Source organism: Myotis myotis, unplaced genomic scaffold (assembly GCF_014108235.1).
Source record: "Myotis myotis isolate mMyoMyo1 unplaced genomic scaffold, mMyoMyo1.p scaffold_m19_p_1, whole genome shotgun sequence".
Taxonomy (NCBI): Eukaryota; Metazoa; Chordata; class Mammalia; order Chiroptera; family Vespertilionidae; genus Myotis; species Myotis myotis.
In genome coordinates, this window is record NW_023416313.1 from 93,471,347 (window position 1) to 93,485,829 (window position 14,483).

General features: G+C 42.6%; 1 protein-coding gene across 1 annotated transcript in view; it reads left to right on the top strand.

Annotated features, from left to right (window-relative positions):
• The first annotated feature begins 12,424 nt into the window (after positions 1-12,424).
• Positions 12,425-14,483, top strand: part of CUNH10orf67 (chromosome unknown C10orf67 homolog) — a 107,381-nt gene continuing 105,322 nt past the window's right edge. Inside the window, exon 1 of the mRNA XM_036328118.1 lies at positions 12,425-12,609. Within this exon, the coding sequence (XP_036184011.1) occupies positions 12,425-12,609 (185 nt within the window). The remainder of the gene's footprint in view (positions 12,610-14,483) is intronic.

Here is a 14,483-nt window from a genome sequence, read left to right on the forward strand (position 1 = left end):
CACGATTTTCATACACTGGGCCTGTAGTTGATAATAAGATAACCAAAGCTGCCAGAGTATAATGGTATCCTCTGATTAATTTATTAATTGTCCATTGGGCACTGTGTTTCAGGATTTGCCAGAGAAATAGAACCAATGGGATTGTTTTAGATAGATAAGAGAGAGGTTTATTATAAGGAATTGGTTCAGATGATTATAAAGGCTGGAAAGTCCCAAATCTGTGGTGTGGATGGGCAGGCTGAGACCCAAGGGACCACTGGTGCTGCAGTTATAATCTGAAGGTCATCAGGCTAGAGAGAGAGCCAAAATTGCAGTTCAAGTCTGAAGGCCATTTGCTGCAGAGTTTCCTCTTGCCTGGGTGAGAACAGCCTTTAATTCCCCATCAGCACCCACTCTATAGCATAACCAATGAATTACATTTATGCACCTCATACTGATGCACAAATAGGAAGGTGGTCCCATCCTATATAATAAAGAGGTAATATGCAAATTGACCATCATGCCCTTGCACAAGATGGCCACCTCCATGTGGGCACAAGATGGCCACCACAAGATAGCTGGCAGGGGAAAGCAGTTGTGGGCGATCAGGCCAGCAGGGGAGGACAGTTAGGGGCGACGAGGCCAGCAGGGGAGGGTAGTTGGGGGTGACCAGGCTGGCAGGGGAGCAGTTAGGCATCAATCAATCTGGCAGGGGAGTGGTTAGTGGGCATTCAGGCTGGCAGGCAGGAGTGGTTAGAGGCAATTGGGCAGGCAGGCAGACAGGTGAGCGGTTGGGAGCCAGCAGTCCCAGATTGTGAGAGGGATATCCAACTGCCAGTTTAGGCCCGATCCCTGTGGGGTCCCAAATTGGAGAGGGTACAGGCTGGGCTGAGGGACATCCTCCCTCCCCCCAATGCATGAGTTTCGTGCACCAAGCATCTAGTAAAATAATAATAGAGCTGAAAAGTTTGATTCTCTAATGATGTAGTTGTTCTAACAGCATAGCACAAAGGTTGCAAAAACCAATATCAGTGGTTGAAATGACAGCTGTAACCTGGGTGTGGTTGAGAATGACACTGAGGAGCTCCTAGAAGTGGTTCCTGGAGAATTAACTAATGAGGAGTTGTTGGAATTGGAACAGGAATGCATGAGGCAGATAGTAAGAAGCTAGGGAAATTCCTTGACAAATGGAATAAGAGAAACTGAGACAAAATAATTAAACAATGCCAAAGAATTTGAGCAATTTAGTCAGCTAATAAATCACAAGGTTTTATCTTCCCTAACCAAATAAACTTAGGGGCAAATGATTTACACATTTCAGACCATCCTGGGACAGATTGGTCTTAGTTCCCATCCCTCTTTGATGATGTTCTTTGAAAATAAAATTAACCAGTAAAAAACACTGAACCCTCTATAGGCACATTTTGATAAATCAACATATCAAAGGACACACTTGAACAGCTAATAAATATTCTGTAAAGACCCTCCCCTGAGACCTTCCCTAGGATTCCTGACAGCTAAAGAAAGTTAAAAAGCCTCAACACAAGGACCTACAGTGCCTAGAGCACACCTATACCTTGTATCTCTGCTCTCTTTCTCCTAAACTCTAAGAGTCCTCATAAGACTTGCAATCAGGGGAGTGGCAGGCAGCGGCAGCTCATCCCAGGCCTACCCCCTGAACCTATCTTCCAGGCCCCCTTTTTATCTGACTTTCCAGTGAGCTAACAAAAGCCCCACCTTGGCTCACTTCTGTCACTGTGACTTACTTCTCAGTGAGCCAATGCAGCCCCACCTAGGCTCTCTCCTGTTGCTTCTTCTACCCTAAGCCCTTTCCTTGTTTCATTGTCTCCAGCTTTAATAAAAGACTCTCAAAATCACCTGGATTCAAGTTGGGAAATCTTCCCTGCATGAAGTCAAGAAACCACACACGACCAGCCAGCCCAAGGCAGACCCAGACTGGGCCCAGTCCCTGTCTAGTAACAAACATAGTTGAAGAAAAGTCAAGAGAAAAGGAAACTGAAGGAGAAGAAAAAAGAACTCCCAAGAAAATTCATAGTGAAGGGTTTAGCAGCAACTTTGGTGTTCTTAACAAGGTCTTTAAAAAGTTTGAAAACATGGACCCCCAATACAGAAAGCTTTTCATTAACAGAGAGAAGTATTCATGGTATAGTGCAGTGATGGTGAACCTATGACACGCATGTCAGAGGTGACACGTGAACTCATTTTTTTGGTTTATTTTTCTTTGTTAAATGGCATTTAAATATATAAAATAAATATCAAAATATAAGTCTTTGTTTTACTATGGTTGCAAATATCAAAAAATTTCTATATTTGACACAGCACCAGTTAAGTTAGGGTTTTTCAAAATGCTGACACGCCGAGCTCAAAAGGTTCGCCATCACTGGTATAGTATCTGCTTACAAGCACATCTGTGAGAAGAAGAAGGAGGAGGAGGAGGAGGAGGAGGAGGAGGAGGAGGAGGAGGAGGAGGAGGAGGAGAAGGGGAAGGGGAAGGGGAAGGGGAAGGGGAAGGGGAAGGGGAAGGGGAAGGAGAAAAGGAAGGAAGGAAGGAAGGAAGGAAGGAAGGAAGGAAGGAAGGAAGGAAGGAAGGAAGGAAGGAAGGAAGGACTCAAGCAAATCATGTGAACATATTTCTGAAGAGTGACACCTCCTCAAGGCCTCAGGCAGGTCTGTGAGGAGGTAATCCAGAAGAAGGCATTGTTATCATAGGACATGATAGCTTCATGAGGGTTACTACCCTTGAATACTTTCCAGTGGGAAAAAATATGGATGTGAAAGATCACAGTGATGTTGACCACCTTCACCCTGTGTAGGCTTAGGCTAATGTGTGTATTTGTGTCCTTGTTTGTAACAACAACAACAAAAACATTACAAACAATTTTTAATGGGAAGAAAGCTCATAGAATGAAAATATAAAGAAAGGTAATATTTATGTACATCTTTAGAAGGTCTTTGTGTTTTAAGCTAAGTGATATTACAAGACTCAAAAGTTTTTAAAAAATTAAGAAGTTTATAATTATAGTAAGCTAAGGTTAATTTATTATTGAAAAAATAATTTTTAAATAAGTTTAGTAAAACCTAAGTGTACAGTGTGTATATAATCTATAGTAGTGTATGATAATGTCTTTGGCCTTCATATTCACTTCCAACTCACTCACTGACTCACCCAATACAATTTCCAGTCCTGCCAGTTCCATTTTTGGTAAATGTCCTCCCCATACAAGTGTACCATTTTTTAAAAAATCTTGTAACAGTATTTATACTATACCTTTTCTATGTTTAAATGTGTTTAGATACACAAATACTTACCATTGTGTTACAAATGCCTACAGTATGCACTACAGAAACATGCTGCACAGGTTTGCAGCCTAGGAATGTTACAGGCACCTCTCACAGACACCAGGCAGCCCCTGAGTCAGAGGGAAAGGGCCGTCCCCACCTCAATTCTTGTCTTCTCATATAAATGAATTCAAATGGTGGATCCAGATGATTGTGTTGCGATAAAGCCAATTTTATTTAAAAAAAAAAAAACTGAAGCATGCACATTTATTAAAGAAGCAAGGCAAGCAAATTTATCATCTGGCATAACATGCGGATGGGGTCTTTTGGCTAATCTGGGGAGCAAGTGGAGTGGGGGTGTAGCCAGCATTTAAATACTTTTCTGTCTATACATTTAAAATTCCTTTGCTAGATATCCTGGTACAGGTTAACTCTGAAGGTCTCTCTCCCTCTTACTTTGTTATGGCTTTTTCAGAATTTATGAGAAGCACATGGCAATTAAATCTCGAGACTGCTGGCTTCTCTGTTTAAACAGTAGGAGGAGACTGTACTCTTCCTTCCCTCTCCTCCCTCCTCTCTGCTTCCTTTTCATTAGTTTTAGGGTGGTTTATGCTATGTATCCTCTAGTTGCATTAAGATTCCTCTTCCTTCCCCCCTTTCTCCCTCTCTCCTGCTGCCTTTGGAGAGACAGTAACCATTTGCTGTCAAGTGTCCTTGGCTGGGGGAAGGTAGGGGCTTTCTATATACAAGCTGGCTGCAGTCTGCCAAACTGACCTTGTTTAATTTTCTTATCTCAGTTTCCCTTATTTTCCTGCCCTGGAATTTTTCCTAGCTTCTTACTATCTTATAACAGGAGCAATAGACTATACCATATAGCCAATCTGTGTACTAGGCTACACCATCTAGGTTTGTGTAATGACATCCCCATAACAGTGAAATTGACTAATGATGCCTTTTTTCAGAGTATGTTTCTGTCTTTAAGCGGTGCTATGACTGTATAGCATTCAACTGATTGGAAGAGGCCTACTCACATTATAGAGGGTTATCTGCTTTACTCAAAATTCACCAATTCAAAAGTTAATCTTGCTTTCTTTTCCACCATCATGGTGCATGAGGTTGACTCTTCTTAACCATGTCTCCTCACAAGACTTTCAGGATCAAGAGGTTCCTGGAGAATTTGGCTGAATAGGTCAGTTGGTTAGACCTTCTTCCCTGTATGCCAGGGCTGCGGGTTTGATCCTCAGTTAGGGCACTTACAAGAATGAACCAGTGGCCCTGGCCAGTGTTGCTCAGTGGCTAGAGTGTTGGCTCATGCACTGAAGGATCATAGATTTGATTCCTGATCAAAGGCATGTACTTGAGTTGCAGGTTTGATCCCCAACCCCAGTTGGGTCTTATTCAGGAGACAACCAATCGATATGTCTCTCACATCAATGTATCTCTCTCTCTCCCTTCTTCCTCCTCCTCCTTCCCTCCCTCCACTCTCTCTAAAAATCAATGGAAAAAATATTGTTGGGTGAGGATTTAAAAAAATGTTTTTTAAAGGAATCAACCAATGAATGCATAAATAGATGGAACAACAAGTAATCATTTTTCTCCAAAATCAATCAATCAATAATAATAAAAAAAAGAAGAAACAAGGCCAGCCTGTGTGGCTCAGTGATTGAACTTTGACCTATGAACCAGGAGGTCATGATTTGATCCTCAGTCAGGGCAGATGCCTGGATTGTGGGCTCAGTCCTGATGGGGGATGTGCAGGAGGCAGCTGATCAATGATTCTCTCTCATCTTTGATGTTTCTCTCTCTCTATCTCTCCCTTTCTCTCTGGAATCAATAAAAATATATTTTTTTAAAAAAATGAAACAAAAGCAGAGTCAGCCCTTTCCCCAATGGATTTGGATGAAAACTGGTAATAAAATCAGGTAGAACCGGAAGAGGAGACATTGGAGAAGAAGCAAGCTGGGTCAGGAATCACACGTGAACTGTCTCACATATGAATGCAGTGTCTGGGTTGCCCGCATCCCTGAAAAAGATCACTACTATCTGGACAATTGGATGTGTTTTATTTGTAAATTATTGGAAGAATGATTTTTATCTTTGTTAATATTTTTCTGCAGTAGTAGGTTAGTTCAGTAATAAGTAAGGCCTTTTAAAAATAAATAAAAGTTAATCTGATCCAAAAACACTCCCATAGAAACATCCAGACTAAAGTTTGCCTACATGTCTGGGCACCATGGTCCAGCCTAGTTGACACATAATATTAACCATCCCAGTCACATATAACTTCCTAACTAGGCAAATCTCTTCATCCATTGGTGGCTTGAAACTAGATCCAGAATAACCTGATGGGAAATTCTTACTTGGACTCCTTCTTCTCACTTCACTGATGGAAGATTCCTTCTTCATAAAGAATGTGACAGCAGAGTATTAAGGTCTGAAATATCTGCCTCTTCCCTGAAAGGCATGGTTTCCCAAAGCATCAAGTATTGACAGCTTGGATTAATCTCTCAGTCTCCCTTCTAGTAAACACACAGAATTTTCTTTCCTAGTTCTCTAGTTCTAACTACTGAGGCCCACAGCTCTTTAGGAAAAGCTATTTTAAGAACTTATTTAGGGTTAGTCATTGACTCACTTGATAATTACTTATTGAAGACCTACTATGTGGGTAACATGAGTGGGGCTGGGGATACACAAATAAGACAGATACAGATTTTGTACATCGAAGTCAGTTATTATGGAAGCTTTTATTATTTTTTCTGGCTTGTAAGGAAACTGACCTAATTGGCCAAACACAATTCTTAGGTTTCTTTGGGTTGATGTTGTATCCTTTAAAGAAGTTTGAAGATGAAGATGAGCTATTTCCCCACAATCTTGCTCTCAGCTTATAATGATAGCAAGTCTCAGACATTTATTTTAAGAAGCACTCATTAGCAAGCAGGCCCCAGTTTATGCAACCTATTCAGTGAGGTAGACAAGATCCCACCTCTCTGTCTTTTCAGGTGTTCTAACTGCCACCAGGGGTGAGAGGTTCTTTTAAAGCAGATGTAATAACATTTCAGAAGCCAGATCCTAGTTCTTTTCAGAAGGCATCAGGCAACTATAAAGCAAAAGCTGAACAGAGGAGTGGTAGGGGGTCAAGTCCCAAGCTCTGTCCCTCAGGGTTTAAGTTACACCCTTTATGGGAATTTTTACTGTCTCTGCAATGGTAGGAGGATTTCTGAGCTATTTTAGCTGACCTACATATCTTTTTAAAAATATATTTTTAAGTTGGTTTTTAGAGAGAGAGGAAGGGAGAGGGATAGAGAGAGAAAAACGTTGATGAGAGGGAAACATCATCTATCGGCTGCCTCCTGCATGCCCCCTGCTGGGGATCGAGCCTGCAACCTGGGCATGTGCCCTCCCTGGGAATGGAACCAGGGACCTCTTGGTTCATGGGTTGATGCTCAAGCACTGATCCACACTGGCCAGGTTGATTTACATGTATTGAACAGTTTTAAATGTATCCATTCGAGTCCACTTCTAATATCTAGTTAACAGGCCACTACATTCACCAATAAAAACACATGGCTAATATTCAGTATATTAACTGGCACAGTGTGGCTTGTTGATCTAGAACAGGGGTGGGCAAACTTTTTGACTCGAGGGCCACAATGGGTTCTTAAACTGGACCTGAGGGCCGGAACAAAAGCATGGATGGAGTGTTTGTGTGAACTAATATAAATTCAAAGTAAACATCATTACATAAAAGGGTACGGTCTTTTTTCTTTTTTAGTTTTATTCATTTCAAACAGGCCAGATCTGGCCCGCGGGCCATAGTTTGCCCACAGCTGATCTAGAACCATTAACAGCAGAGATTGGAGTAAGTAGTCTCTTCTGTGTTTGGACTTTCTGATTTGAGCAGTGGTGGGTGGGCCATCCCTGGACTGTGTGATCCTGATCAGCACCTTGGCTATATGCCTGGTCCTAGTATAACCTCTGGAACATATGCATAATAATGCTCAGTGTACACTGAGGGAACCCCAAGTAAATAAACATAATACTATTAAGCCTGGTTTTCACACTACCATATTCTCCCATGTGCAGCATTCCCCATTAGTTCTCAAAATTGCTAACGTAGAATATTTTTGTGTCACATTTCCAGGATAGGATGTGAAGCTGAAGGACAACGAAAGCTGCCTAATATCACAGCTACAGAATATTAAAGAGAGAGCTGAGCTTACTGCCCAGGCAAAGCCTGAGTTGGTGATTCTTTGTGGTGATTCTTTGTTGGTGATTCTTCGCCTCTAGGTCTCATCCTCTGCAGGCAGGTCTAAGTGTTGTCTTTATCAATTCGTTTACATCAGGCTACAGGATAATTCTCACGCTAACCAAAATCACACGTTTGCTGTCTAGATCAAGACTTACTTGGGAATCTGTGTACCTGAGAATTTGAATTAGTTATTGACAAACTGCCTTGTGACACTGGAAAAAGAACAAAGAGAACCAGATGGTCCTATGTGAGCACTTTGTGCAAGTTATGGAAAAGCTTGAGACATCTCTATGGTCTGATGAAATGGAAACTCCCTGAAAAGGTTTTTGTCTGATAAGTTCTTTTTTTTTAATGTTTTATTTTTCACCCTCACCTGAGAATATGAGAGAGAGAAATATCAATTGGTTGCCTCCCATACACACCCCAATTGGGGATCAAGCCCCAAACTCAGGGTATGTGCCCTGATGGGAATCGAACCAGTGACCTTTCAGGGCATAGGACAATATCCAACCAACCACACTGGCCAGGGCTGATTAATTCTTATTATCTACCTTATTTCACTGATTGTAAGATTCACTTTTTAACATTATTGAATGAAATCTTAGATTGCATGAAATATGGTAATTGCCCTTCTATTATTGTCAGGGCTGTACTTTTCCTGAGCCACCTCACCATGCACTGAAATGTATGTGTAACAGATTTCCCAGGTCATATTCCGTGCATGAAGATCCACTCCGGTCACTTGAACAGACCTGGAAAGGTTCCAAATTTCCCTCAGCAGCAGGTTCACAAGTCTTCCCTTGGGTGGACTCACTTCTGCATATAGCTAAGCTGTACCACTTTCTTCCCATTTTTACTATCTCCCTTTTAAAGATCTAAAATTTAATTCCAAAGAGATGAAACCCCCTTTTACAGCATGCAAAGACATTTGGCAGTAAGACCCAAATTCTACTAGCACATCAAGGGTGCTCCTGGCCAAATTCCCTGTTGAGCTTATCTTGATTTTCAGCTTTAGCCAAGTGACAAACACTTGTAGGTGGACTTTTCTTTTTTTTACAAGAATGGATATGTAATCTCATTGCAGCAAAATGTAAGACATTAAAATGATCTAATCTCAGGAGTTTTTCCATAAAGGATTTAGTAATGTGATATTGCCCTGGCTAAGGGCCTTGCTATCTCCTTTTCCAACCCTTTATTTCAGAATGTTGGTTATGGATAAAGTATGACATAAAACAAGTTTACATAACAGAGCCTGCACCACATAATCATAGATTACAGCTGGTGATAAAAGAAAAATAAGCACTTTACATATGACGACTCTAAAAAGAATTTAAATTACAAACCTAAACTGAAACCTCTTGGCTTTTATTAGACTATAGAACTGATAATATCCAACTGGACTATATAAATTACTATGTTTAGAGTCAGCACTTGACTCTTAATCAAATCTTCATGCTATTTAATCTAAGATGTTATCATTTTTAATAATTGGTAGGTGATATTTTCATATAAACACACATTATATATACATGAGTGTGTGTTTCAGAGAAGCATTTGAAATTTTAAAATTGTGCTCTAAGTCCTGTTAATTTACCCAGTAAAAAATATTTTAGCTTCTGAAATATTCAAAATTTTAAAAATAGAAAATTTCCAACAATGTATTCCTTAGTTGAGGTTTAGAAGGGAGGAACATGGTCCTTGAAGGCCTGGTTAGTATTGTCTCCCAGTATGCTGCGTGCTTTTCTCACAGTATAGAGTACTCCTCCCATCCACCCTGAAAGGTTCATTGTCCAGTTTTTACTGGTGAGAAAAGAGAAGCTCAGAGATGTTAGCCCAAAGTTCTAAAGCAGCGGTTTTCAACTGGTGTGCCACCACAATTTTTAAAACATGTAATACCTGACTATTTAGTCAGGGCTCTGACCTGTTTATCCTTAGATTGGCAAATAAAAAAATGGCAACAGCCAGCAATAGCCATCCAGTGTGAATGAATCAAAATTATACCCATTTTTTGTCAGATTGACAAAAAGTATATTTATTTAGTGTGCTGCAGAATTTTAGTAATTAGTTTATATATGCCATGAGATGAAAAAGGTTGAAAATTGCTGTTCTAGAGCAAGTAAGTTTCAAACCAGTTGTGGTTTTTTAAAAATATTAACTCCAAAGCTCATGAGGCTACCACTAAAAACCACCAATTTATTCAACATGTCATACAAGAAGCTTGGATTTACTCTGACAAATGCTTTGGCAATGCCAACCCCACTTTTTATAGTTGACAATATGATCTGAAATGAACAATTTTATAAGGAATATACCTGAGCAATAAATGTAGGTAACTGACAAGAAGAGAAGAATTATGGAGTTAATACTTTCAAAAACAGGTATGCCCTGACTCCCCTCTCCTTCCCCGCCCCCGCCTTCTCTCTCTCTCTCTCTCTCTCTCTCTCTCTCTCTCTCTCTCTCTCTCCCTCCCTCCCTCTCTCCCTGCACTTTCCCCCTCCTCTCCTTCCCTATCGCATGTTTTCCTTGCTTTTCTTTCTTTCTCCTAAGCTCCAAAGGCCCTTCTTTTGCCTCTGTAACTTGTTTTCTGAGCCCACAAACCACACTGGCTCACTGTTTCTACTTCTGTAAATAAACTTTTGCAAAACAACAAACAAAACAATCATCCTTATTACGTGGTCTCCTAGACACTGACATCTGACCTTCTTGATATACTATAGCAAGGTTTCAAACAAAGAGGTTTTGTTCAGTACCTGTTTTTGTGGGATGGTGTAGCTATGCAGTCCATACCAGTCAACAAACACCGCACAGTGCTGACCAATGACTCATGAAATCTACTGTGAGATCTCCCTGCTCAGTTTCAAAATATTCATTTAGCATTGCATTAGTAAAATAGCCAACAGCTTATCACAGTCTTTTCACTATCTTGGCATAATTCTAAACAGATCAGATTTTTAATTTTAGCTTGGAATTTTACTCTTTAAGTTTAAAATTTTATCTGCATTGTGGTATAAAAAAAGCACTTAAGGAAAGACAATGCCTGGCTGGTGTGCTGAGTGGTTGAGCATAGACCTATGAACCAAGAAATCACTGTTCGATTCCTGGTCAGGGCACATGCCTGGGGTTGGGGCTAGATCCCCATTAGGAGGCATGCACGAGGCAGCCAGTCAATGATTCTCTTTCATCATGATGTCTCTCTCTCTCTCTCTCTCTCTCTCTCTCTCTCTCTCTCTCTCTTCCTTTCTCTCTGAAGTCAATAAAAATATACTTTTAAAAAAGAAAATAATGTATTATAGGTATATACATTTCCTTTTTAAAAATATGTTTTTTAAAAATATATTTTTAAATTTATTTCAGAGAGAAAGGGAGAGGGTGAGAGAGAGAGAAACATCAATGATGAGAGAGAATTATTGATTGGCTGCCTCCTACATGCCCTCTACTGGGGATCCAGCCCACAACCCAGGCATCAAACCAGAACTGAACCTGGGACACTTCAGTTCACAAGACAACACTCTATCCACTGAGCCAAACCAGCTAGGGCTTAAATATACTTCCTGATTAAATAATAAAATGTTCTGAAGTAAACTTAGAAGTTAGATTTCAAAAATAAAAAACCTCTGGAGTAGAAGTAACTTCTCCTCTGTTCATCTCTTTAAAGGAAAATAATCTTTCAGAAAAGATTATTTAGGCATTGGTTATGGTTTTTGTTTGCTATTTGTGGCTCTTTCTCTCTGTATGTAAATGTGAGTGGTGATTATTGCTACAATGATTTCCTTTATCTACTTTGGGCTTCTCATATCAAAATAACTTCTTTTTCACATAGTTATTATAAGGAAGAGAATAAAATACTTTGTTTTCCTATAGACAATATACTGAAATGGAAATGTAGTATACTTAGTTCTAAAACCAGGCAATGATATATTGATGATATTAGGATCAATGTCTCCTATTAACTGTCAGTGAGTGACACATAATTTAAAACAAAGATACTAGCTCCCCTGGTGTGGTTCAGTGATTGGGCTCCATCTATGAACCAGGTGGTCACAGTTGGATTCCGGTGGGGACACATGCCTGGGTTGGGGCTCAGTCCCCAGTGGAGCATGCAGGAGTCAGCCAATCAACGATTCTCTCTCATCATTGATGTTTCTATCTCTTCCTCTCCCTTACTCTCTGAAATCAATAAAAATAAATAAAAAATGAAACAAAGCCTGGACAATAGTTTTCCTTTTTAAAATTTTCTCTTATTGTAGAAACAGTAAAAAAATGAATTACACACCACACGGTACTGCTTAAAGCCTAACATCTTAGTTCCAACCTTCATTTTTAGGAATGTAGGCCTATTTAATCTTTGCAAATAAATTTTTTGTCCACAGACACTTACGTCTGTGGTCAAGTGGCAAGTGTAGGCAATTCAGCAGACCTCCTGCTTCCTTCTTGTGCTGGCCTTGCTCTGAGAGCCCAGGGCTCCTTCGGGCTTGCGCATCCTTACTAGATGGGTGCACTGTTTTCCACCCTCCCTGAGGGTGACCTTCAGCCTAGGGCAGAGGCCCGGAAAGCAAGGGCCACGGAACTACAGGTGGAGAAAGACAGCAGGAATCCAACCGCCTCACTCCTAAGTGCGCGGGCCTCGCAGCAGGCAGCGCGCAGGGCCTTGGGGGAAGAGAAGGCACGGAGAGCTGAAGGAGGTGAGATTGCAGAGTCCAGCTCCTGGCGCTGTTTCAGCGCCGGCCGGGCTCCTGGGCGTCCAAGGAAGACAGCGCCTCGTTGGAAAGCCCCGAGTGTGGCCGGCAGTGGAAGCGGCACGGAGGCGACTCCAACGGCCTCCCAGCCGCACCCTCCACGCACCGCCGCGTCGCCAGCCCAACAATTCCCGAGCCCCTCGGTTCCCTAGGAGTCGCCATGGCAACGGACGCAGGTTCTGGACTCCCGGACCCACCGGTGGGAATCTCGCAGGAGGCGCACCACCGAGCGGCAAACTCCCAGGCTCCGATGGAGAACTGGGAGGACCCGTCCGAGAGCGAGAAGTGCTGGAGGAGCCTGGAAAACCTCGAGTTCGCGATTGAACAATGCCAGCTCGTCCCCAGGTGACGGCGCGGGCTGCAGCGCCCGCGCGGCGCCTCCTTCCCTCCGCCGGGTCCCGCCCGCCGCCCCGCGGCCCCTGCTCCGCCAACGCCCCGCCCGCGCTGCACGCCTTCGGGCTGTGTTTTGATTTCTTAAATCTATTACTGTACACCAAGGGCGCGGGCTGTGGAGCCAGACTGCCTGGCTTCAGCCCGGACGACCCCTTACAGGGCCCTTGAGTTGGGCCGATTACTTCTCTGAGCCTCGACCACCCCATGGGAACACCGCCATGATGATGATCAATAGGGCCCGCTTTCTGGTTCCTGGCGAACATGTAATGAGTCCACCTGGTTAACGTGTTTAAAAGAGCACCATATACATAGCACCATCTGTTATTCTTTGATCCTTTTTCTAGTTTTTATCCTTCACACTTCTTTGCCTCCTCTCCTCCAGTTTTGTTTATTTGGATAATGCAGAGCTGATGTTGCTGGGGAAAATATATATTTTTTTAAATCTTTAAAATTGGCAGGTGGCCAGCCATAGGTTAGCCTCTGTGGGAATACTTAAAGTTCTCTAAGACAAGGGCTACATGGTGCCAGATGGCCTAGCCCCTCTCACTAAAGGAGAGAGAGAGAGAGAGAGAGAGAGAGAGAGAGAGAGAGAGAGAGAGAACGCCACAGGTCAGTCTTCCCAGCTCAGCTGTATTAGTGGGTGCGCTTGTTAAGATGAATCAGGCTACACACAGGACCTGGTTTATTGGTGGTTGCGAAAGGCACAAATAGGTGGCAGTGCGTGGTAAGCACCCTGGGCACACAGAGTCTAACCTGTTCCAGCTGTTTACTGACAGGAATGACTTCCTGCCCTGGACTCCCTGGCATTCTGTGGTGGGTAGTTCTCCCACAGAGGCACCGGCTGGGCTCAGTGAACAGACGGACAATGCCAGGTGCTCAGTGAGTGCATGTTGCCTGAACAAAGGAACCACTGAGACCCATGTTCATTTCTCTTCACTCACAGTGCTAGGGACACGGTGCTAGTGCCTGGTATGAGCGTGTGAGGGAGCTAGGCTCCAGTACTGACTGCAATCCTGGGATTAAGGCAGAGTTAGGCACTGGGAGACCGCAGTCTACCCGTGGACAAAAGACCTGCCTTTGTGAAGTTTACAGGAAACCAATGGCAAACAAGCAAACTATATAATAAGTAAGTTAGATAATAGTGGTAACTACTAAAGAAGAAACAGCAGGAGAGAGCAGAGGGAATTATGTGTAGAGTGTAACCTTAGATACGTGGTCAAGGAAGATTTGGCTGAGATGAGAATGAGGTGAAGACTGCTGGCTTGAAAGGGAACCATGCGGCTATATTGGGACTGAGTGTTCCCGACAGAGTACAGGAAGTGGAAAGGAGTGGGCCTGGTATTCCAGGACCATCAAGGAGGTCAGTGTGGCTGGAGCAGAGTGAGAGGGGAGAGCAGTGGAGATGAGGTCAGAGGTAAGAGGATGGTACCAGATTACTAGGTGTGGAACCTAGATTACTGAAAGGACTTCAGCTTTGACTTTGAATGAGATGATTCTGTTTTCAGTCGGGAGCTCTCTGTGTCCCACCAGTTGCTGGTGGAAATGGGCTTCTTGTGATGTCAGGAGAAAAGGAATTTTCTGAGACTTGCACAGGACAATGGGTGGTATTTATTTGCATGGAATTAAATCCCTGAGTTTCCAAGGTCCACTCTCCCTCCGTCCCACCATGGAAGAAGTCCAGAGCGAGGATTAGAACTGTTGCCCAGAGTTTCTGTTCCATATTTGCACAGTCCAGTCTAGCATCAGGCTACCTGAGCTTGTGTTCCCAGCTATAGCCCATTCCATGTGGGGTTTCTAGGGCCACATGGCTATTGAGGGAACATGGG